Source organism: Tachypleus tridentatus, chromosome 4 (genome assembly GCF_004210375.1).
Source record: "Tachypleus tridentatus isolate NWPU-2018 chromosome 4, ASM421037v1, whole genome shotgun sequence".
Lineage (NCBI taxonomy): Eukaryota > Metazoa > Arthropoda > Merostomata > Xiphosura > Limulidae > Tachypleus > Tachypleus tridentatus.
Window position 1 is genome coordinate 80,541,335 of NC_134828.1, and position 24,966 is coordinate 80,566,300.

The 24,966-nt window shown below is 33.9% G+C and overlaps 1 protein-coding gene across 4 annotated transcripts in view; it reads right to left on the bottom strand.

Annotated features, from left to right (window-relative positions):
* Window positions 1-224: 224 nt before the first annotated feature.
* Window positions 225-24,966, bottom strand: part of LOC143249529 (dual specificity tyrosine-phosphorylation-regulated kinase 4-like) — a 53,122-nt gene continuing 28,380 nt past the window's right edge. The window contains exons 3-14 of one of the 4 annotated variants that reach the window (XR_013027819.1): window positions 22,637-22,800; window positions 21,713-21,849; window positions 19,576-19,716; window positions 15,844-15,982; window positions 14,290-14,412; window positions 12,660-12,852; window positions 10,837-10,966; window positions 9,222-9,346; window positions 7,592-7,690; window positions 6,510-6,723; window positions 4,318-4,437; window positions 225-1,948 (exon numbers count right to left, since the gene is read on the bottom strand). Coding sequence is in view for 1 of the 4 variants with exons in the window: in XM_076499535.1 (XP_076355650.1) it covers window positions 6,629-6,723; window positions 7,592-7,690; window positions 9,222-9,346; window positions 10,837-10,966; window positions 12,660-12,852; window positions 14,290-14,412; window positions 15,844-15,982; window positions 19,576-19,716; window positions 21,713-21,849; window positions 22,637-22,800 (1,346 nt within the window). In the remaining 3 variants the exon portion in view is untranslated. Of the gene's footprint in view, window positions 1,949-1,969; window positions 4,438-5,605; window positions 6,724-7,591; window positions 7,691-9,221; window positions 9,347-10,836; window positions 10,967-12,659; window positions 12,853-14,289; window positions 14,413-15,843; window positions 15,983-19,575; window positions 19,717-21,712; window positions 21,850-22,636; window positions 22,801-24,966 lie in introns of those variants that run through there. The other 3 variants (XR_013027818.1, XR_013027820.1, XM_076499535.1) reach the window with 3 other exon arrangements.

The following is a 24,966-nucleotide window of genomic DNA, read 5'->3' on the forward strand; positions in this document are numbered from 1 at the left end:
TTAGTTTCCAGGTTTTATATTACAAGCCTCATAAAATAAATGACAATGTTACGTTTTAGTAGCAAAACATTGTGCGTTATTGAAGTGTAAAAAAATGTACATGCAACCAAACAGTTTGTTTTTTGTCTGTGTTGTTGAATATTGTGTAATCCAAGTTCACATTATCGACATTCACAAACTATTGTGTAAATTATTATCTATAAATTATCAAAAAATATAAGTACAAAAAATCTGAACTGTTATAGCTAAACCTTACTTTGTTTTATTTATTTATTTGATGACAGTCAAGTTAAAAAAACCCACAATATGACATTTTGAAGTCTGGTTGAAGGAAAACAGCTAAACATCATTTTACTTCTTCCACTACACACAGTGTAGACGAACAACTACATTCATTGGTATATACATGATTTTTTCTTCTTTAGTGGTTATTTCTAAAAAAATATATTACGTGTTTTCATACATTCTTTCACAACCTTGAAATTTCAAAAACGCATGAGGAACAAAATTCTTATACCAACTGAGTAAGTATCATAAAGACAGAACCAAAATTCAGTATATACATTTAGAACAAAACCAACTTATTACGACTATAAAACTCTAAGAAGTTGTATAACCTTGTGTTTCCCTTTCTGATATTGTAGCTGCCACGTATTCACTTTACTTTATCAGATAGTTAAAATAACGGTGTTATTATCTTACTTCAATGAGCATAAACCCTAGTTCCTACACAGTACATTTCTAACGTTTTTACACCGCCAGTATTACAGTAAGTTAACACTCTAAAATAACATCAAACTTCATATAAAGTTGATTCTTATGTATAAAATAAAGTATTTTTCGTTTAAAACTTATACAAGAAATGCGTGAACAGCTCTAATGACCAGTTTTATGATGTACGTTTCACTTATCACTTTTATCATTTATTTATGTTATATTTTGTCTTAATCAAAGACAGTTAAAATGTTTGTATTTCTTATGTAATTTAGATGAAAAAATAACCCAAACGCAGGAGATTGGAAACCTTTAAGAATTTCCACGAATAGTTTTCTTATTCAAACAAACTGTAATCGTAACTTGTGAATTATTAAAATTTAGTTGTTTGTTTGAAGTTAAGCACAAAGCCCCGCTCGCTACGGGTGACAAAAACCGGTTTCTAGCGTTGAAAGATTGGTTTGGTTTGAATTTCACGCAAAGTTACTCGAGAGTTATCTGCGCTAACCGTCCCTAATTTAGCAGTGTAAGATTAGAGGGAAGGCAGCTCTTGGGCTACTCTTTTACCAACGAATAGTGGGGTTGATCGTCACATTTTAACGCTTTCACGGCTGAAAGGGCGAGCATGTTTGATGTAACGGGGATTCAAACCTGCGACCCTCAAATTACGAGTCGAGTGCCTTAGCCACCTGGCTATACCGGGCCTAGCGTTATAAGTCCGCAAACATTCCGCTGTGCCACTTTGGAGCGAGAGAGACTAAATCAAGCCCTCTTTGAGTGTATATTTCTAAATGCATCACTCTCACCCAGCAAGAAGTCTCGTTTGGTGTTCAAAATGTAATCAATTACACTTGAGTACAGGCAATTTTTTATTAGTAAGGACAAGTTACTACATAATATGAAAAGTTTAGCTTGCTTTAGACTGAAAATTTAAATTAATAGAATTAATTAATAATTTTATTATTATATTATATTAGTTTTGAGTATTTATTCGAAATCAAGCATGAAGCTACACAATGTGCTTTGCCCAACACGGTATCGAAACTAGAGTTTTAGCGTTGTAAGTCCACAGTCATACCGTTGTTCCACTGAAGGGTCGTTAAAAGAGAGGTTGCTTGGAATCATCGACATTATTCTCCCATTTTGTATTGTACAAGACAAACAGATTGTTGGATTCTAAATGTTCGGAAATATTTCCACTCCTTGTGACAGATACAGAGCAGCTCCACACATACTAGGTAAAATAGAATATAGTTATCCCGTAAAAGAATGAACAGTTTCTGTTACTGGAATCTGATATGGAGAGTAACATCTCGGGCTGAATTGGCCCATACTCTCAACTAGATTTGATATTTTTCGAAAGATAACTTTATGATAACATAAAAGAATTGTAGCATGAAACAACAGAAAGTGAATATGTGATATTTGCATACTGAAACAACACAAACAAATACACTGATTTGCAGATTACACAAACTAAAGTGAGTCGAACTTTTATCAAACAAAATCATGGTTGAGATACCAACAATTAAAATTAAGTAAATCTAAGCACTTATAAATTATGTCTATAAATGTCTAATCTGTAGATTTGTCACAGTTTTGTCTTCTTGGTGTCAAAATTATTTTTACCTAGGTGGAAGATAAAGATAGAAATACGATTCATTTTCATATCTAGTCACGCACTGTATTCAGACAGAAATTAAATATAGTAGAAATGTTGTTATTTAAATGGTTTTAACATATACATATGCGAATAGAAAGAGAAAGTATGTTTTTAGTAAATGTGTTTGACTCGTATTACAAACCTTTTCAAAATTTTTCTATGTAAAAGCAACTTTGTGCATAAATAGTTTAGAAATATGCGTTACAAAAACATGAAAAGTTTTGTACCTGATCGGTAATTCTAGAGTTAACTTTAACCTCAACAACAAAACACAAAAATAAGACATATCAGTATTTGACATTAATAGTAACTTTAACATTTAATTACGAACGAGGGCCTTTCTCATCTGATTACTTCGGAATTTAGCCTTACAAGAGAGAGACATTTTAGGGTCGACAATCTAAGTTTCGTATTTCTGTGTTTTTATTGCTCAGCATGTGGTTTCTAATGTTTATTTAAGCATTTGAGATTTTTAATTTGGAACTACTAAGTCAGGAAAAGAAGGACTTTTATTTTCTGGATAATAAGTAAACATCTCATTTCAGTCAACGTTTCGCTATTGCAGCTTCATCGCTGCTAATAATATAATAATTAGCCCTGATGAAGTCACTATGGCGAAACTTTAGCCGAAATGATTTTTGTTCTTGTTATCTGGAGAGTAAAGATCGTTCGTTTTCGAACTTTATTGTCAAAATACATAAATCCCTTCAGTATGTACCAGATTCCGGAAAACAACAAAATAATGGAACTGCTAACACAAACAAGATATAATATCTGAAATAGCTGACAGAAAACATCTTATCTGGTTGCGAAAAGGTTGATGGTCATCTCTAATGAAATACAACCTTATAAACTTAGTTTAATTAATATTATGTTTGAGGTGTTTTTATTTATTAAGCAAGATCGAATTAAGCATGTTGTGACACTCTGAAATACAAAACTGTTTAAAATGTAGTAGGTTGCAGTGCTTACTTTTATAGCGAAAACTAACATAAGTTTTAGTTTTAGGTCTGACAATATAACTTGATATACAAACAAAAAATTAAAAATATGAAGTGAAGTGGTTTTGTTTGTTTTGAATTTCGCGCAAAGCTACACGAGGGCTATCTGTGCTAGCCGTCCCTAATCTAGCAGTGTAAGACTAGAGGGAAAGCAGCTAGTCATCACTACCCACCGCCAACTCTTGGACTACTCTTTTACCAACGAATAGTTCGATTGACTGTGACATCATAACACTCCCACGGCTGAAAGGGCGAGCATGTTTGGTGTGACGGGGATTCAAACCCGCAACCCTCGGATTACGAGTCGAATGCCTTAACCACCTGGTCATACCGGGCCGAAGTGAAATGCGTCCTGATGAACAGAAATTAGATAAGACACAGTTTACATAAAACGGGAAATCTGTAAAACAAGTTATAGATTCCTACCTGAGGGCTGAAATGTGAAATATTCGAGACTTGTACATTGATTGCACTTGGAAAGAAAAGTATTTAATTCGACTTAGGTATAAAGAAATATAAACTTGAAGTAAAAAATAACGTAATATTTAGACTTACGTGGCCATACTTTACTATATTTTCTGTTATTAATGTGGTCTTTGAAAAAAATAACTTAATTTACAAACATGGTCATCGAAAAAATAATTTAATTTTCCTGTTAAAAAACAGAACAAACATTTTTTTTTATAAATGCACAAGCTTGAAAAAAATGGATACAAATGAAAGGCAAACTAGATACATTGTTCTCACATATTTTAGAATAATGTTGAAAGGGGTAAACAACAAGTTAAGTACACAAGACGTTTTAGTTCATAAAAAACGAGGTAGTGCAGTATTTTAAAAGTGGTTACAATAATTACTTTATTACAGAAAGGTTATCTCTATCTTTCACTCTATCTTTCATAAATATTTGTTTTAGCACAAAGCTACACAACAAATTACCTGCGTTCTGTCCATTCTAGGATATCGAACCACAGATGTTAGCGTTCTAAGTACATAAATTTATCGCTGACGAACTGACCGACCACTGTGTTTTTAGCTCGTAGGTTAGTTCTCGGCATACTAGAGAAAATATGAAATATATTTGTGTACTATATTATTAAACTATATACGTTAACAAAATACGAGATTGTTGTAGAAAACACACACATGTACTGGTCTTTATAAGGGTTTGTTTGCCATCCAACAAGAGCTTGTTCTGATAGTAAAATAAATTGATGCATTAACGAATTACAATCAATTGTATGTGGTGTCATCTATTGAAAGAAGATATGCACTCTAAACATACGTACAGCATAACGTTGTATGAGGCAACCATTGATTGGTTGTTTGGTTGTTGTTGTTAAATGAAAAGCTACAAAATGGACTACCTGTGCTTCTGCCATGAGGGGTATTGAAAGTCGATTTTTAGCGTCGTAATTTTGCAGACTTGTCGCTGAGCCATTTTGTGGGGGGATGAGCAGGCACTGAGTGTTGAATATATATATATATATATATACTTAAGATAAATTAACTACATGTCTATATTTCTACTATGTAAGCGACATTAATCGTGACGTCACTCTCTGTTATCCCTTGTACTTCCGTTACTAATCGTATTCTTTTGTATAATTCAACATATTAATTTACCCACGTTACGGGTGTTGAACAACAGTATTGTATATGTGCTCATGACGTGCGGCCCGGCATGGCAAGGTGGGTTAAGGCTTGCGATTCGTAATCTGAAGGTCGCACATTATGTGTAAAATTTTACTGACTTGTCGTAATGATTATTTCTTGAATTTCGCGCTAGCCGTCCCTAATTTAGTAGTGTAAGACTAGAGGGAAGGCACCTAGTCATCACTACCCACCGCCAACTCTTGGGCTACTCTTTTACCAACGAATAGTGGGATTGACTGTTACATTATAACGCCCCACGGATTGATGCGACGGTGATTCACACCCGCGACCCTCAGATTACGAGTCGAGCGTGCTAACCACCTGACCATGACGAGCATAAACGAGAATTAATTTTAACTGTGACATCATGCGAATCCCTGTACAACGAACCATACTTTTCCATGATCGTACCGCCTGACTTTACTTAGTTGTGAGTACCATGTGTTACAGCATGAACTTCTGTATTGTCTTTGTTAGAGTATTTTATATCATGTTACAATAAATACTATAATAATTGCATGATTAGTAAATTATACCAGCATACGACATTTCGTTCTTCCTTCTTTCTTTCTTTTTATTTACTTTTCTTGTAATGTTATGGGCAAACGTGAATGGCTCACTTGATTTCATAACATGTAATGGCATATTTCACTTTTTGTGTAACAATATGCTTTATGTGATAACGTTATTCTTCTTTAACGTAATGTTAAGCCTCATTCTCTTATACTGGTCTATGCCGATGTGAAAATAGGCCTAGGTTTTGCTTTTCACGTAAGTATAGGCTTTACGTGAGAGTGTTTTTTTATGTTTAATATAACAATAACACTGAAAGATAAAATGTGTGATACATGATAACCTTCTCAGAAAAGCCTGTTTCATTAACAATACTACAACATAACGGTACCAGCAACATTCCACACGTTACGATATAACTTACAATAAGGCATGTTTTAGACCTGATAGTACAATCAGCCTGATATAAAAACATAATTCGTTCCTAACATAGCAATAATTGTGGTATGAAAGTATTTCCCTTTAATGATATATCAGCAAGAATCACATAACCATTCTATTTACCTAAGACAATAAACTCAGTATGCGGACGTTATATAAGCCAACACTATAACATGTTTCATTTATCACTTTAAAAACAAAAAAAAAACACGGAAAAGTTGGTTCATACATAGTATCACGTAACGACACAAGTCTCTTTTGATAGTCACTTAAATAAGCGTGTCCGTGATTCTGATGCTAGAAAAATCACATATAAGGACATCACTAATTTCAACTTTACATATAGTTGCACACGATGCTTGGTTCATTTAATATATTATACCAATCTACATATGGGACATGTTTCACTTTTGATTTGACAAATACGTACACATGAAGGCATGGTTCACTTCTTACATTACGTAAGGCAAGCTACACTTCAAAGATATGTTGAGGTGGAAGTCATGCCAAGCCTCACTTACCACTGAAGGCAAACATTTTCTACACTCACACAAGTCGTATGAGGGTGGACACACCAATCAGGCAAACTTCCTTATGTGGCAAGGTATTTACCCGTGTGAATCTCCCCTCAGGGTTTTTGTCACAATATTGGTGGTAGAAACATTCCAGAATCTTCCAGGAGGTCGTCTGGATTACCAATGGTGGTATCTATACTCTCAATGGACCGTAGGATCACTGAAATACGAGAAAATTTAGCATTATTGTGCCTAAGTCTTCAATTATTAAAATATCTATGAAAATTGAATAAACTTGCTAGGAGAAATTTCAAATTACGGACCCAAAGTTTACCAAGTTGCTGATGGTAATTTTAAGACCTTTCACAAAGAGTACGATAGCTTCTGAGTATTTCTCTAAACCTACAAATACCTTTAAAGTCGTATATAAATTATGCTAAGTGTGACTGTAAGGTCTTACCTAAATTATGCTATTTACCACTCTAGCATCTATATTAACTTGCAACACGTACAGTCATAGATCTTTAATGATTTAAACCACACGTAACTACAATATCTTATGCACAACGGTGAACTCTCGTATAACTTATTTAAGTACAATAGTATGTACATTTTATAATGTTGCTATATAAACTTAATTTATGTATAATTGTAACAAATAAAGTATTTTTGACTGTAAACCACAACAACAGAAAACGCAGGTATATTGTATCTTTCGTCCCTTCATTTGTTCAAGTTTTAGGCGGAGATAAGTGGGATTGGAAGTTTGCTTACGATTCATTTTTTAAAACTAACATCTTAAGCCTTTGTAGGGAATACTTTCCATATTTAACAGTACTTTTTCAAAGATGTTAATAGAGCTCATGGTAGTCATTTCAAGATAGTTTTGCAGTTGATGACACGAGAAAACGGAGAAGATTTTTTTTCTCTACGACTAAAACCACTACTTAACGTCAACCAACATGTGAAATGAAGTACCTTGTAATGTATGACTAACATTTTGTAGAACAGTGTTTATTGTAGAATCTCTTAAAACGTATAAAGTGTGCATCTAAACATCAATGTGTCAAGCATTGTTTAAAACTTACACGATTCTTCTGAGGCAGCTTTGTTGAAGGAGCGAGAGTCTCTATTTCTATGACGACCTTTTGACCCTCTGTAGACCCTATAGATTGATCTTGGCTGCTCTACGGTAAATGAGAAAATAAATTAATTCTAAGTAGCGTTTACTGTTTGTACCTGTCAAAAGGTAATTTACACAAAGAGATGGTTACCTTATGAGCGACACAAAAATACTGTTTTCGTAAATGGTTATATATTTATGAATATACGAATTTGGTATGGTTAGGTATTTCATTATTGTATGTCTGAGATACTAAAGCAACTCAGTAAAGTATACAAAGTTATTTTACCAATTTCTAAACCAAGACGATTTCCCTTTTTCGTGTATTTACTTATATTTATATGTGAGAACAAATAAACCGGTCTGATTTATATTTATAAGAACTTATGAGCGAAAGTAAGGAATGCAACGTGTCTGCCATTATATCTGCTACGTCCAGTGACCACACGGCATTTTGCGCATTACCACGGCTATCAGGCTGGTTGGGATACAACAGACAAAGTTATGATCGAAACGGCATTCGTAACATCAACAAGCTAGAGTGACAAAGAAAATTAACTGTTTCTACGGCACAGGCTGGAGTGACAAAGAGCATTAACTGTTTCTACATCACAGGATGGAGTGACAAAGAACATTAACTGTTTCTACATCACAGGCTGGATTGACAAAGAACATTAACTGTTTCTACATCACAGGCTGGAGTGACGAAGAACATTAACTGTTTCTACATCACAGGCTGGAGTGACGAAGAACATTACCTGTTTCTACATCACAGGCTGGAGTGACAAAAACATTAACTGTTTCTACATCACAGGCTGGAGTGACAAGAAACTAACTGTTTCTACGTCACAGGCTGGATTGACAAAGAACATTAACTGTTTCTACATCACAGGCTGGAGTGACAAAGAACTAACTGTTTCTACGTCACAGGCTGGAGTGACAAAGAATATTAACTGTTTCTACACCACAGGCTGGAGTGACAAAGAACATTAACTGTTTCTACATCACAGGCTGGAGTGACGAAGTACATTACCTGTTTCTACATCACAGGCTGGAGTGACAAGAAACTAACTGTTTCTACGTCACAGGCTGGATTGACAAAGAACATTAACTGTTTCTACATCACAGGCTGGAGTGACAAAGAACTAACTGTTTCTACATCACAGGCTGGAGTGACAAAGAATATTAACTGTTTCTACATCACAGGCTGGAGTGACAAAGAGCATTAACTGTTTCTACATCACAGGCTGGAGTGACAAGGAACATTAACTGTTTATACGTCACAAGCTGGAGTGATAAGGAACATTAACTGTTTCTACTTCTATAATTATAATAGACTGGAGTGATAGGGAACCACGTTTGCTTTCTTTAGGAACTAGAATGAAAATAAGCTCTTTGGATTGAAATGTTTATTTACTTCCATTGTTCAGAATCACAGATAATGTATTGGATTGGAATGTTTATTTACTTCCATTGTACAGAATCACAGATAATGTATTGAAAAAACATAATTTATTTCTACCTCACAGACTGGAGTCACGTGAAACATTATGTATTTATACTTTGTGAGTTATTGTGGGCTGGAAGGACATTACCTGTTTCTACTTCACGAATAATCAGGGACTGAACTGACTTGGAAGTTCTTCCACCATTGTCATGTCCTGCTAACCATGGGTGTTTAAGAGCTTCGTCTGGGGTCAAACGAAGGTCAGGATCCCATCTGCATAGATAAAAATGTAAGTTATTTCACACTAGACACGGAGCTTAATAACAATATACATACAGATGTCGTGTACGTTAAGTTAAAAAGATTTAGGTGCCCTGCAAGTCGTTGCAGTCCATGTCGCTGTAACCAGTCGTATCCTGCTTGACTGCTTTGTATTTTGAGAATAACACTGCAATATGCATTGCAAAAAAAATGTCGCAAGGCTGTCATGTCAAAAGCACACCATCGCTTCCTGGTGCTTTCCATAACTATCTAGTAGCAGAAGGATGAGGGTTTCCCAACGTCTGTTCCAACAATCAGATCACACATATATTCGAAGGTAATGCGTCAGGTAACTTAATGGTATGTTTTCTTTTCATATGGATTAGCTTGAAATTCTAACTTCCTTCTCCAAATGCTTCAGGTATGCGACGGTTGAACTGATTTGTCGCTGAAAGAACTTGTATACGCGTAACTAGTGCCGCTTTCCACACGGAAATACTTCTACATTGTGACAAATTGTTGCCAGTAAAACTTGGAGATCTTTCGCCACTGACCTTTTGTGTTACAAGACTCCAGAATCTGCTTACTACAGTTATAATCCGACTTGTTTTAAATCTCTTTCTCGATGGTCTTGGTGTGCCACGCTGATTCACATTTATTTGTTTTCAGCTGTAGTAAACTATAAAGGATATCATCGTCTTGGAAATTCTAAACCTCTGGTTTGAACACATCTTTAAGATCTAAGTATGAATATTTTGCATCAGAAGGAATTATTATACAACTGTCTCTAAAATTAAAAATTTTGGACGACATTTCATGATCCATATCTAAAGCCAAATAATGCCAGAATGTAATTCTGTTCCATTATGACTTTATATCGTCTGGGGTTGTCACGTGACTTACTGATTTGCTTGTATGTTTCTGTATGACACACTCAACCCCGTTTATGTGATTCAGGTGTTTACTTTTGAAAATAAGTCTTCAACTGATAGCAGCTAAATATTTCAGGCGGCTATACTTATGCGTAACATTGATTAAAACATAAGTACTTTCGTGTTTATTTCATTTTCTCTTTATCCCTTTTTCGGAGAGATTAAACATTTAAAATGGTTTTATCTTCGTTTTTGGTTCTCTTCGCTTAAATAGACTGTTTTCGAAGAAAAATTCTCTTTATTAATAAGATGCAATAAAAACGTGAATATCATGTGTTATTCATTTATTTTTAAATCATAAATATTATTACATATATTATGGGTAGACGTTACTTAATAGCATCAAATGATATAATTGAAATGTTACTACGCAACGTCACTACTCACATGCTTGTACATTAATCACATACGCGAAACACTGAACAATAATAGTTGATAACTGTCATCTACACAGATTTGAGCCATTAGCAATACACTTTAGAATAAGCATAGGTAATACAGGTACACTTTTCACTGTTATCACTGTCCATTGCTGCTTTGCTTTATCTTATAAGTGCTAGATCATCTTACTCAAGACACTTGTTGAGAAAATCCACAAATCGTTCGTCGCTACAAGTTAAAACTGATTCCAAGTTCTTTGAAGATGGTTTTCTTCTCACGCCTTTGCTGTTAACAAGGTTTCTGGGATTTCCTTTGGAATCTATAAAAAAAATTCAAATATTTTAAAGCCTGCTACTCACTAATAAAGAAATAGATAACACTTGCAAAATCACTACTGCTTAACGAATAGATTTTTTTCTCTAAATGTTGTTGAATAATGTTATTTTTTACTTCAGTAAATATCTATAGAAATGGAAATAATTTGGAAATACCCAAGCAATACATGTGAAAGTTAGAGAGCATGGCAACTGTAGATGAAAAATAAAAAATAAAAGAGTGAGTTTTTGTACAATGCGCCAGGATGCTGAACACGATTCCTCTGGTTACACAGAGCGTTACATCTTATGTCCATCCTGTAATACAGAAGTATTATTTAAATGTCCTGTAATACTTCCCACAATTCACTTAACTTATTTGTTTGTTTATTTGTTTTTACATTTTAACTGTCTCAGTTTTTACATAAGTTCATACACCCTCAAGAATGTCCATATAAGGATTTCGTGCATGCCAAGACATACTGTGAGTGTTCCATTGATTCCTTTAGTGTCAAGATATCGTTTCACCAGACTTGTTGTATGCTTTATATCACTAAAAACTGGAAGTTGAATAATGACATAATTACATTCTCGAAACCTACATGTACTTGTCAGCAGACAGGATGTCCCTACTTCTGCCTGTATCACTTACACCTCTGGTTAAGACGTAGCCCTCAAACACGTACCGATTTCCCACCATGTTTCACCATGTACGCTGTAGGTTAACTGTAATACGATTTTCTTCTGCACCATCGAACAAGGGCCCGGCATGGCCAAGTGTGTTAAGGCGTTCGACTCGTAATCCGGTCGCACAAAAACATGCTCGCCTTTTCAGCCGTGGGGACGTTATAATGTGACGGTGAATCCCACTATTCGTTGGTAAAAGAGTAGCTCAAGAGTTGGCGGTGGGAGGTGATGACTAGCTGCCTTCCCTCTAGTCTTACACTACTAAATTAGAGACGGCTAGCTAAGATAGCTCTCGAGTAGCTTTAAGCGAAATTAAAAAAACAAAAAACAAACCATCGAACAAACTGTTGTTGACTGTTACTACATAATTCGAACATAATTACTCCGTTTTATCTGTTTTCGAAGTTCTGTAAGCTCACTTGGATACTGTCGTTTATCTTTTAAAGGACGTTCATTGAAATATTTATTTTTTTACTTCGACCACTTCTATCACTGACAGTGTCAGTTACAAGTAATTTCTCCAGAATTTTGTAAAATTTTCTTCAGAAACATTAATTAAGTATTGTTATACTATTTCCTGCGAAGTGTCTTTGACCAGTCACAACTTTGAGTTGTAATATATTATTTCAATCCTGGTAACTATGACCATCAGTACTGGTCATAGTATAACTATTAGTACACTTATAGGCTTCATACTATTATGGCACTTTCTGATTGGTTGCATGACAACCAGTTATAATTTAGACTATAAACACATAACTATACGCTAGTACAGTACGTTTTCACATGAAACAATTGTTGGTATTTCCGTTGTATTTGATAGTTATGGTCATTTTCCACACATTTATTATAATAATTTTCAGTACTATATACAAATAAAACTTTTTATGATTAGCTAACCTTACTATATCTTGACTCAAAATCTAATCAAAATGAGTATTACCCATAATAATAAAATAAAATAAAACAGCTACAGTTCCTTTGAAGCATCCCTGATTATTATTTCTTTACCAAAGAACAGTCTGCGACGAGATGCCATTTCTAACAGTTCAGCTGGCGGTGAACCGAGTATTTCCATAATACAAGCCAATTGGTCGGCTTCATTTTCACCTGGGAATAACGGAAATCCAGTATAGAGCTCAGCCAGGATGGAACCGAGACTCCACATGTCAATAGCCGTTCCGTAAGGAAGTCCAAGAATAACCTGACGTAAATAATAGTAAAGAAAAAAAAACGGGTTTCCATAGTAATCTATGATTAAAACCAAGCAGTAAAGACTGTCGCATTTGAAATTTAATTTTAGAGAAGAAAAAAATCTTCCTACTTGTTGTATCAGAAGTCTTATGGAATGCTTTAAAATCAATCACCAGTGAATATAACATTTGACTTCACACTTTTTACCGTCTCCCACTGGTACAGCGGTAAGTCTACGAATTTACAACGTTAAAATCAGAGGTTCGATTCCCCTCAGTGGACTCCTGAGATAGCTCGATGTGGCTTTTCTGTAAGAAAACGCACACATAGATACTTTTTACAAAAACTACTCCTCACTACACATTTCGATGTTTCACGTCTTCTTCAAAACTTATTATTGATCGAATAAATCGTGTCAAATATTAACCTTCATGTTTTCCACTTGAATGTAACCTTATACGACACATGGGCTAAGTGGTCAAGTCACAAACTTTAAACAGGTCTGTCACAACTTTTGAACTATTTGTCAGATGGATAACAATTAGACAGCATGGTTCGCCGCCTACACGACTATTCCTAAACGAATAGCCGGATTGACTTAATACACGATCACAATGAAAATGCGGAACGTGTTCAACGATAAATCGCGGACTCAAACCTCAGACTTTCCGATTCGCAGGCCAGCAAGCTAATCACTACCCCAATTCTTGTGTCAAATATCACCAGTATTTTATTAATGTTACATCAGAAAAGCTTGATTCCTATGTTTATGCTGTGCTAAAAATGTAAAGCCTTTAATACATAAAAGAAAGTCAAACTTCTGTTCATAAACATTTGGGATTCAATGACTATTGTTTGATTAAAATATATTATTTGAATTACTGTAATTCGTAAAAGAAAAGTTTTATTTTTGTAAAAATGTAACTACTATTTCAATACTAAAATATACCTGACACTTAAAATATACATTACTTCAAACATGCTACGACTAAAAGATGTGCATTTTTTCTTGTAGCAAAGCCACCTGGGGCTATTTGCTGTGTCCACCGAGAGTAATCGAACTCCTGATTTTAACATTGTAAATCCGTATACTTACCTCTGCCCCAATGGGGTAAAACAACCAGAGCATGGACTACTGAATTAATCCATTAAGTTCACATATTTTATGTGAAGCAAACTCTTAGAAAACTTTTTCTAACATGTAACATTAGATGTTCTAAATGTGTTCGGATATTTTCACACGCATTCGACAGTGTTGAAAATATATTTTATATATATATATATATATATATATATTACTTTATATTATATATATTTCATTTTTACTTAAATTGAAAACATTCTATGACATGTATTCTTAGAGATATTAAGTAAAATATTAACTTAAGGTTTCCATTTATTACTATTTTTTATCACATTAATGAAAAACAAAGGGTAAATGAGTTACCTCTGGCGATCTGTAAAATCTTGATTGGATGTACGTGTAGACTCTCTGGTGAGCAAAACAAGAACTACCAAAGTCAATAACTTTAATAGAATTGGTTCCTCGCTCTTTAATAAGAATGTTCTCCTACAAAACAAAAGTTGACAACGAGAAATTAAATAACGAATAGAGGACAATAATAGAATATTGAAATAATCATGCTATTATATATTAAGTCCTGTTCCACCGTCCATAGCTTGAAAACTGACCATCAGTGAAGTAGTTTACATTACGAGATGATGGAAAACATGACGATTCAAATATCAAAATAACTGGCACTAGGAGGAGCTATAATGAAAATCGTATACTGATGCCTGTATAAAAATAGAATCAAACAAATATTGTATATTCTGTCTGTTTAGATAGATGACTCCAAGCTGTTTATCTTGAACATTAGAATAGTTCTCGTAAAACGTTTCATGGTAATAATACTGGTGCAACAATAGAGTAATATCGACGTGAAAGTTTTATTTGTTTGTGGTTGATTTTCATGCAAAGCTACATGAGGAAGAGAGATGTTCTAGCCATCTCTAAATGTAAAGTGATAGACAAGAGGGAAGGAAACTGGCCAGCACCATCAACCACGCAACTCGCAGGCTTTCTGATGCAATAGTGGATTTCATTATCATTCCGACAACGCTTCCAAGTATGAAGCGTATTTCTTTCTTTGGAAAAGAAAGTGGGGGAGGGTAGAGGTACCCGAAATCCAGAGCTTTGAATTCTCAGCTACGATGACTAATCATTAAGTGGCACCTTATCCGATGTAAAGGCAACGACTGGAAACAGTGAGGTTTACAGCAAACGTGAACAAAAAGGATAGCTGTTTATTAAACTTGGAAAATGTTTTCATTCCAACAATTCTTAGAATAGGATTTTTTAATAAAACAATCTTCATAAAATATGGGGCTGCAGTCTACATTGAAAAGACTGTCAAGGTATCAAAATCCGGTTTCTAGCAGTATATGTACTTAGACGTATCACTATACCACTGGAGAGTAACATCAAGTAAAGTGCAGCTGTTGGAAGTCAAACAATATCACTCAAGTGTATACCACATTCTCTCATGAGTGAGAACAATAATAGACATGTATTGTTTCACATTCAACATTCTTAACTTATTGGTTTCTCCCCTGGTGACTCATCAGTAAATATGAGAGCTTAAAAAATTAAAAATGCGATTTTGAGACCAGCGATTGATAGAACATAGATGTACATTGAGTAGACTTGTGCTTAGGAAGAATGAAACAAATTGTTTGATTGGCATCTTTCCCATCAGTTTGTCTCTGTTGAACAGTTTTCGAATTATGGACGTGTTAGAATAGATCAACTAATTTAATAATAACTCTATAAGCGAACTAACTAACTAACATGTTACGTAATAAGTGGAAAGGTGTAACTATAAATATACTATACTTCAACAAGAGTTGAATAAAAAACATTTTGTAACTAGTCACGTGAACAACTTTGGTCGTACTACTGTTGATCGATCTATTTTACAATGCAAATGGATGTACATACAGGTTTCAAGTCACAGTGGATTATATTCTCTCTGTACAACAGACGCAGACACTGGATAAGAGAGTAGCTAAACTTTCTAATAAGTCCTAAACTCAGGCCTTGATAATTGTTCTGCTTAATAAGGTCATACAGATTTATCCTGAAAAATATAAATACATACATTGAAGTGTAAGTACATCATAAACAAATACTTATTTGAAATGTCTATATTTGGAACGTACAAGTAATACTTAGATCTAAAGTGATTCATGACACATATAAAAGGATTCTGAGACAATAACACCTAGCCCTGACGCAATATATGTAAAGTATGGTTGACAAGGTGGCTCAGTATAACAAACATTTCATCTGTTAAGCACCCAAACCCAGAGCCGTCGAGAGCCATCACGGGCCCCAGGACAGCAAGCATTAAGGGTCCCCCCACATACACCAAACGGCAAGGCATTATATATAGGCTCTCCTCCCGAGCCCCCTAGAACCCGGGTCCTGGGTCACTGTCCCCCCTCTCGTTAGGCCTGATAATTCATATTTATTTTATATATTATTGTATTGTATCACATTTCCGCTGTAACTTTTTATAGTGTTGCGTTACATCATTTGTTTAATTAAATGTAAGATAACAATGTTAAAATTTAAATGTCGACTTAAAAAAGAGAACCAACACACGTTTTACTTGTTTATCATAACAATTTTTAGGCTTATCGATTTTTCAATATTTCGTCGGCTTTCGCATTTAAACCGTAACTTTTAAAAGTAGTATACACATATAATGTTCTGTCTGCCATCTCCCAGTCCAAATGAAGAGTTATGATACTGAACTAAAAGCTCATTAGACAATGATTTGTGGATGGCAAAAGATAGGCCTGAAATACTAGTTTTTTTCACACAACTCTGATTTCGAGCCGCAATGGATAAATTAGGAAGACTAGAAAAGAAAACACATATGTAGTTAATTTGTTTTCACATGTAACATTGTCGATAACGGGCGAGTTTTATTTAGAGCTTAAATTACGAAAGGTAATACATCTAATACAATTATGTTTACAAGTAAGATATTAACAGTAGAACATACTGTGACACTAAAAAGAAATTTAACCATGAAACTTGTACTGTTAAAATACTTTATTGATTTTTGTGATAGTATAAGCTAAACAGAATTAGTTAGAAATTTGTTGGATGAAAGGTTTCCATTAACGTTCTTGGATCCTGAAACGCTCCTGTAGGTACTTCTGTTTCAATAGACAATTTTCTTGGAACTGCAAAGCAAGCTCATCACTATGGTGAAAAATTACGAAACTATCTTGCATTATTTCTTTGTTTTCTGACTGGGCAACAAGTGTAATTCAACAGCTAACTATAGTTTTTTTACTAAAGCGGTTTGGCATACTTTTGATCTCCGTCTTTAAGTTGTAATGGTGCTTTGTTTTTTTTATTTTAAAGTTAGATAACGATTTAATTCTAAGGAAAATCAAGTTTGGTTGTCTAAAGTTTGTTAGCTTGTTTTTCAACAGCCAATAAAATGGTCTTTGAGATACTGTAAATATATATATTTGGGGATTTAATCTTCCTAAGTTATCCCCCCCTAGTACAGCAGTAAATCAACAGATTTATAACACTCAAATCAAGGGTTTGAATCCCTCGGTGGACTCAGCAGATAGCCTGATGTGGCTTTGCTATAAGAAAACACACACGCCAAATCATTACATATTTAGGACCGGCATGGCCTAGCGCGTAAGGCGTGCGACTCGTAATCCGAGGGTCCTGGGTTCGAATCCCGGTTGCACCAAACATGCTCGCCATTTCAGCCGTGGGGGCATTATAATGTGACAGTCAATCCCACTACTCGTTGGTAAAAGAGTAGCCCAAGAGTTGGCGGTGGGTGGTGATGACTAGCTGCCTTCCCTCTAGTCTTAGACTGCTAAATTAGGGACGGCTAGCACAGATAGCCCTCGAGTAGCTTTGTGCGAAATTCCCAAACAAACAAAACATTACATATTTAATCAAATGTAAATGTCTTTTAACTCATAAATAAAATGTTTGTGTTTTAAGCAAAGACTGTCGGTTATCTATAACAAAATACTATATAAATAAAGCAATGCACATTATAACATATAAAAACAAACACTAAATGTACTATATATACGGTTAGCTGAACATTTTATTTTGTAAAATATTGCAAAGTTTTAAAAGTATTCTGTTCCTAGCGTTTCGAGGAATATCACGTGGTAGCCACATATTTGTATTGTAATAACAATTATATTTTAGCTATACTTGCATTACATTGAATATTCTTATTTTTGTTATATTTGTATGATATACATATATTTTTTCCCTAAGTGGGTGTTTACTGTATTTGTATTCCTGATCAATTACACTTGTCATAAAACACTGTATTAACAAGCACAATTGTAAAAAGATTACATTTTATATAGACAAGTATGAATAGATGTATATTTAACCTAACTACAAAAAGTGTTGAGCTAAGAAAATAAAAACTACAAAACTGAATTATGTAAACTTAAAAACATTTATTCCTATCCCTATTTTCACAAATCATTGTAACTATGTTAGTTTAAGCTAAACTAGGGATAAAAAGTTTAAATAACTTAGGTTTGGTAGTTTTGACAGTCTTGTTTCAATATGTTTTTAGCATTGAAACTGTGTACATTACTATAGCTAGCTATGTTAATTATATATCGATCCCTACTTATCTATATAAAATTTTATTTATATTTTATTATACTTGTTGTCTTACAAAATTTGTAATAACTATTGGGAGGATTTACACATTTTGAAAATAGTTAAGATAAAAATAACTTTATACTCTAGGCTGTCCCGCCATGACCAGGTGGTTAAGGCACTCAACTCGTAATCTGAGAGTCACGGGTTCGAATCTCTATCACGCCAAACATGCTTACCCTTTCAGCCGTGGGAGCGTTATAATGTGATAGTCAATCCCACTATTCGTTGGTAAAAGGGTAACCCAAGAGTTGGCGGTTAGTGGTGATGACCACTAGTCTTACACTGCTAAATTAGAAACGGCTAGCGAAGATAGCCCTTGAGTAACTTTGCGCGAAATTCAAAACCAAACACTCCAGGTAAATATAGAAAGAATATATTTTTATTTAAACCAAAGTTTCGTCTTTGCGGCTTTTTTAGGATAAATATTCAGTTATATATATTAACTCTGAAGAGGCCGCAAAAGAGAAACGTTGGTTTAAGTAAAAATATATTCTTTTATTTTTACCTGGAGTGTAAAAATCGTTTTTTTTTTTTACTTTTATCAAAATTGTTGTCTCATGGCAAAGGTAACTCATTGTTATCACACTTCACCAACAACAATAAAAAAATTCACACCTTAACACATATATATATATTTTTCTAATTGTTGCAATTTTCTATTACAATTACGTTTTTTTAAAGCAAAGTTTTCATTACGACAAAATTTCTGTTTTATCTACATCAGTACCACAAGTCATATTTTTTGTTGCAGTTATAATTATTTTGTAGCTCTATTTTTATTATAGACATTTTTATATTGTATCTCTATATCTATTAAATCTATATCTGTAATAGAGTCGCATTTCTAAAGTGTTATACTTGATTTAAACCATATTTGTATTAGATACAAACACAACTCTATTTATTTATATAAGAAATTTTATTTATTATTGCCATGTTTGTATAGTAGCAATTGCTGTCTTGTAGAACTGAACTAAGATTTTTACTTACCCCATAAGTTCAAAGGCTATACACAAATGGTTTCGAAAGTAAAAATGGTCTAACATGCGAATAACATTGTGATACCCATCTTTGTCTTTACTGCACAGATGCTCTAAAATTCTTACTTCTATTAGAGCTTGTTGGTGAAACCTAGAGAACATATTGATGGATAAACTGAATACAAGTGACACAGTTCACTGTTTCAACTTTCAAAAATGCAAATATTGTATATAAAACACAAATATTACAAAATATTTTACTCTTAAAAAATGTTTATCTAAAAACAAGACGAGCGGAAGCAATGAAACTATAATAAATAATTTTTATTGTTCAAATCATGTCAGATTACAGATCCACTGCTGACCACAGAACTGAAGCGCATTCATCAGAAAATTGTATAAAATTGTTGCGTAACAACTCATTAGAACAAAGCAAGCAATATGTTTTCTTGCATGCAAAAAAATGAGTATGTTGAATTTAAAAACTTTCAACGTGTTTATACTACTCAAAGCATGACAAATATTAGTTTAGAATAGCATAACCATTCGTTGCAGGTTATGGGTTTCGCATTTTAATTTAGATGTTTTATTTGGTAAAAGTCTTAGCATGACATAATGTTGGTTTATGACATTTAGAAGTTTCTTGAATGTCTAGATTTGATGAGAAGCAATTTTTGGAAAGTACTGATATATATATGTATGTGTGTGTGTGTGTGTGTGTGTGTGTGTGTGTGTGTGTGTGTGTGTGTGTGTGTGTGTGTAAGAACCTTTAATTAGAAAGCTGTTTATTCAGGATCAAGGAACTAAATCACAGAAGATAATGTGTTCCAACAACAATTTGAATGGAATATTGCAAGAAACTTTTCCTTAGAATAACAGAAAAGGTAAGCCACTAAATGTATGGAATAAATAATTCTAAGCTCAAGGTTGTGATAAATCAATTATTAGTAGTGAATCAAGGAGATGATATATTGAGAATGAGTATTGTCCACCTGCCCTATAAAAGAAATAAGTAGTGTATTATTTAAGCTTAAGAGTCAACAGATTTATTGATGGGAAGCTTTGCAGTACGTGAATTGACATTAGTTCCACAACTACTACTGTTTGACCCAATCTGAATATGAAAGGAAGGAAATTACCTCCAGAGATTAAAAAATAAAATCCAAACAACAAATGGGCATAAAGTTCCAGCAAACCAAAGGTTGGAAGTCATCTTCATGAAGGAAAACTTCTATACGGACTTCATGTGGAGACACTAACTTCAAAAGACTTCAGAGTCTACAATCAAGATACCTCCTTGCGTTGTATACAAATTATAACTAACACTATGGGTTGGAAGTTGAGTAATGATAACGTTGAGTGCACAAGGTAATGAAGACAGAACAGAATAGAATTCAGGAGAATAAGTAGTCAAAACCCAAAGTTATCTGATGTGATCGTCTTTGGACAGCCATTATTATTATTATTATTACTTCAGTGAAGGATGTAACAGGAGTAATCACTTACAGATTATCATAACGAATAGTAATCTGTAAATTCTCTCGACTTGGAGAGAATTCCTCCAGGGTCAAACAGTAAGTGACGATAAACGATAATAGGCTATCCCATAAGCCATATAAAAATCTATTACTTTACTATCAATCTATTATTTGTGTATCAGTTACTCAGTTTTGAGTCCTGTCTTACACAAGAGAAGTAAGGAAGTAATTGTTTAGTTTTATTTTATATTTAAGCCTATCGTTAAACGTAGCTTGTAAAACGTTTACGACACATTTAAAGAAAGAAATAAGCTGTGTGTTTTGCATTACTTTTACTGGATATTCAAAAACAACCTTTAAACTATGAAAATCATAACGACACTTATTATTTTTACAGACAATAGTAAAAATCTATATAAATGCTATAACTGTTTACACAAGGAGAAAACCGAGAGAAAATGGCAGATTCTCTCTTTTCATTGTATAAGTATTACAATAAATACATTATTAGCATTACAATACAAGATAATGATTTTGTTTAGAGTGTGATTATAAAAAAAGTAGCACAGTTTAAAACTTAGAGCTCCAAGTATCGTTTACTCTCGATTTCTTGTTAGAAAAAAAATCCAGTTATCCATTTTAGTATATTTGTTACACTTTATAGCCTACCTTTTTTTATTTCGAATGATTTTCACTGCCACTTGTTGGTTTGTTTTGTGATCAAGAGCCCGGATGACTTGTCCAAATGATCCTTTACCAATTACTTCTAGTATCTCGTAACGATAAGCAATGTGATCATGGAGCACCTTGTAATTTAAAAATATAAAATACTGTATAATGGTTACATTAATTTTCAAAACTCGAAAGAAATAATGGAACAGCTATAATTATTTATTTTTAGTCTGCGCCCAGTTAACGCCAAAATATGACAAAAAAAATCTTTATCCAGTTAGGGACTGAGTGGGAACATTATGAAAGTAATGATTAAATCCAATTATTCCATTAGATTATTAGATTAGCCCTCGAGTTAATGTTGAGAAATGATGACGAACTGTCTATAACTTAAAAAATAGGACTGGCTGGGTAGTTTTGGGTGAAAATTAATAACCAACAACAACAACAATCTTATATTTGAAAGAACTTTCTATAGAATTAGGCTGAAAAGAGAAAACGATGCTCATAACAGACACATTAAGTTTAATATTCAGACGTAAATATTTTACTAATGAAGTAAGCATTAAATCATCTGTAATAACATTTATAGAAATACAATGTGCAACATTTTATCAATACGACCTTAGGTCATTACAAAATTATGAAAATTCACTCACATTAAAACACGTATACCCAATCCACTCTTTATGCAGGGCAGATTCCCAGTGGCACAAAACCCGAATTTCGATACACGTGGCGGGCAGAAAACAGATAGCCCATTGTTTAACTTTCTATTTAATTCCAAACAAACTTTATGGAGGGTTAAAAAGTAATCCTGTTGCAAAACTAAACTATACATAAACACGTCTATAAAGTTAAGACTGAAAAAATTCCCATTCTTGAGAATTAATTAATTAATTTTCATGAATTAAAACTAACCTTAACATAAGATCCGCTTTCATCATCGTAGCCTTTGTTGTGTGGCGCTCCTTCATCAACTTCGATTTTACTAGCTTCTAGACCTAAATACCATACTTCTGGGTATTGCGTCACTTCCGTTCGTTCGAACTGACATAATCTTGAAAAGTAATACTTTAGTACTTCTGTAAGAAGAAACAGTAAATTATTAAACTTTGGTACCATTTTGATAAATACCTAAACTTAAGTATTTTCACCTATTTATAAATAAATAGATGATAACCTAAGACGTGATTGGTTTGAATTTCGCGCAAAGGTACACCAGGGATATCTGCGCTAGCCGTTCCTAATTTTACAGTGTAAGACTAGAGGGAAGGCAGCTAGTCATCACCACCCACCGCCAACTCTTGAGCTACTCTTTTGCCAATGAATAGTGTCGCATTATAATGCCCCCACGGCTGAAAGGGCGAGTATGTTTGGTGTGACGGGGATTCGAACCCGCAACCCTCGGATTACGAGGCGAGTGCCTTAACCACCTGACCATGCCGGGTCCCTAAGACATGAAGTAGCCCAAGGAATATTTTAAGGGGTATAAGAAGTGGGTGAATATTAAACAACTTCTAACTAACGGTCCCAGGGATTTTGGTTTGTTTGAAGTTAAGCACAAATTAAGACAATGGGCTATCTGTGCTTTCTTTGCCCACCACATTCTAGCGTTGTCACACCAATCGTAGTCACACCAAACACACTCACCCTTTCGCGTTGTAATGTGACAAAATTATAGTATATGACAAAATAAAAAGATTAAACATTTCACTGTATTGTTATATTAACAAACCAGAATATCAGTGTAAATCGAGTTGCGCACAGGAGATTAGTGATCTGTTATATTTAAACAAGGAATTATTTGACTTGTTGGTGACTGTGCCTCTGGTAAGTCAGACAGAAGCAGAGCTTCGTACCACGGTGCTAGTCACATTGACATACGTCAGAGCCTAAGCCAGAGGTGTGTGTTTGTGAGAGAGAGAGAAAAGGTATTTCATTTCTTTTGCCAAATGTTAGTGTTCGGGATGTACATCTGTAGTTAAAAAGTTGTAAAATACTGATAGGACTGTGAAAAACATCCACAACCTTATGTAATAATATACTCTATTTTAAGTCTATACGTATGTTAATATATCTGGAATTGACATAAAGATTAGATACACAAAAGAAGGAGTTCGATGGACTCAGCAGATAGCCTGATGTGGCTTTGCTATAAGAAAACACCAACACCTACACAAAAGGAACCACCTTCTCACAAGTTAACTGATATTTAAAAGAAAAAGCAATCAACAAATGCATACTTTTTAAGGCCTAGAGTTGTCAGGGAAGTAAGAGAACTTAGCAGTATTGTTTTTGCCATGTTTTTAAATTGCAACAAAAGTTATTTTATACCCAGTTTGTAAATACATCTTAATTGTATTTGTAGATGCATAAGTCTAATGAATTCATTAATTAGAGTTTCACTTGAATCACACGTTTTATATTATAAAGTATTGTTAATTATGAAAGTAATCTGCGTTAATTTGCGGTATTTAACGAATGAAAAGCGTTTTATTCATTAAACGGGACGATAATAAAGGCAGAATACGCTACAAAAGATAGGGCATTTTGTTTTGAAAAACGAAATGTTACGAAAAACGTACAAAAATCAGGAGTCATGTATCCAGTATTGCTTTAATTAAAATAGGTTTAGAATATTTATTGCACAATTTTATTTTTATTGACTTTAATCTAAATATTTAGTTAGGTAAATAAATCTTTTATGTTTATTTTTTGCAAAAATCACGATGGTTGAGTAAGTCAAAACAATTCAGGATATTTAAAAATATTTTCATCCTGGCAACACCGGCCACTTTATAGTTCTGTAATAGAGCATATTTAAAATATCAGGACATTTAGTCTACCATCATGAAAACATCAGAATAAATGAGCAATGAATGATGCTCACTTTGAACTCCTACTCTTCGGGTGGGGATGTCAATTAATGAGCCCGGTATGAAAAGCCGAAGATTTATGGTTCGCGACATGTTGCTACAATAATGTTGAATGCGCTGACAGACATTTGTGTAAATTTATGCAAAACATTATATAAAATAACAACGATATGTATATATATTGACATTGTCAGTCTGGTAATAGATTTAACAATTTATAATAAAAGTGTTAGTTTTCCATAGCAAAATACGCTAGTTTACAGCATTAGAAGCGGTAAAAACTTATTTAGAACACAAATCTGTTACCTCTTGTAAAGGTGCATTAGTTAAAGATTCAAAGTTAGCTGTAAGGATTTTGTAAATTGTTGTAAC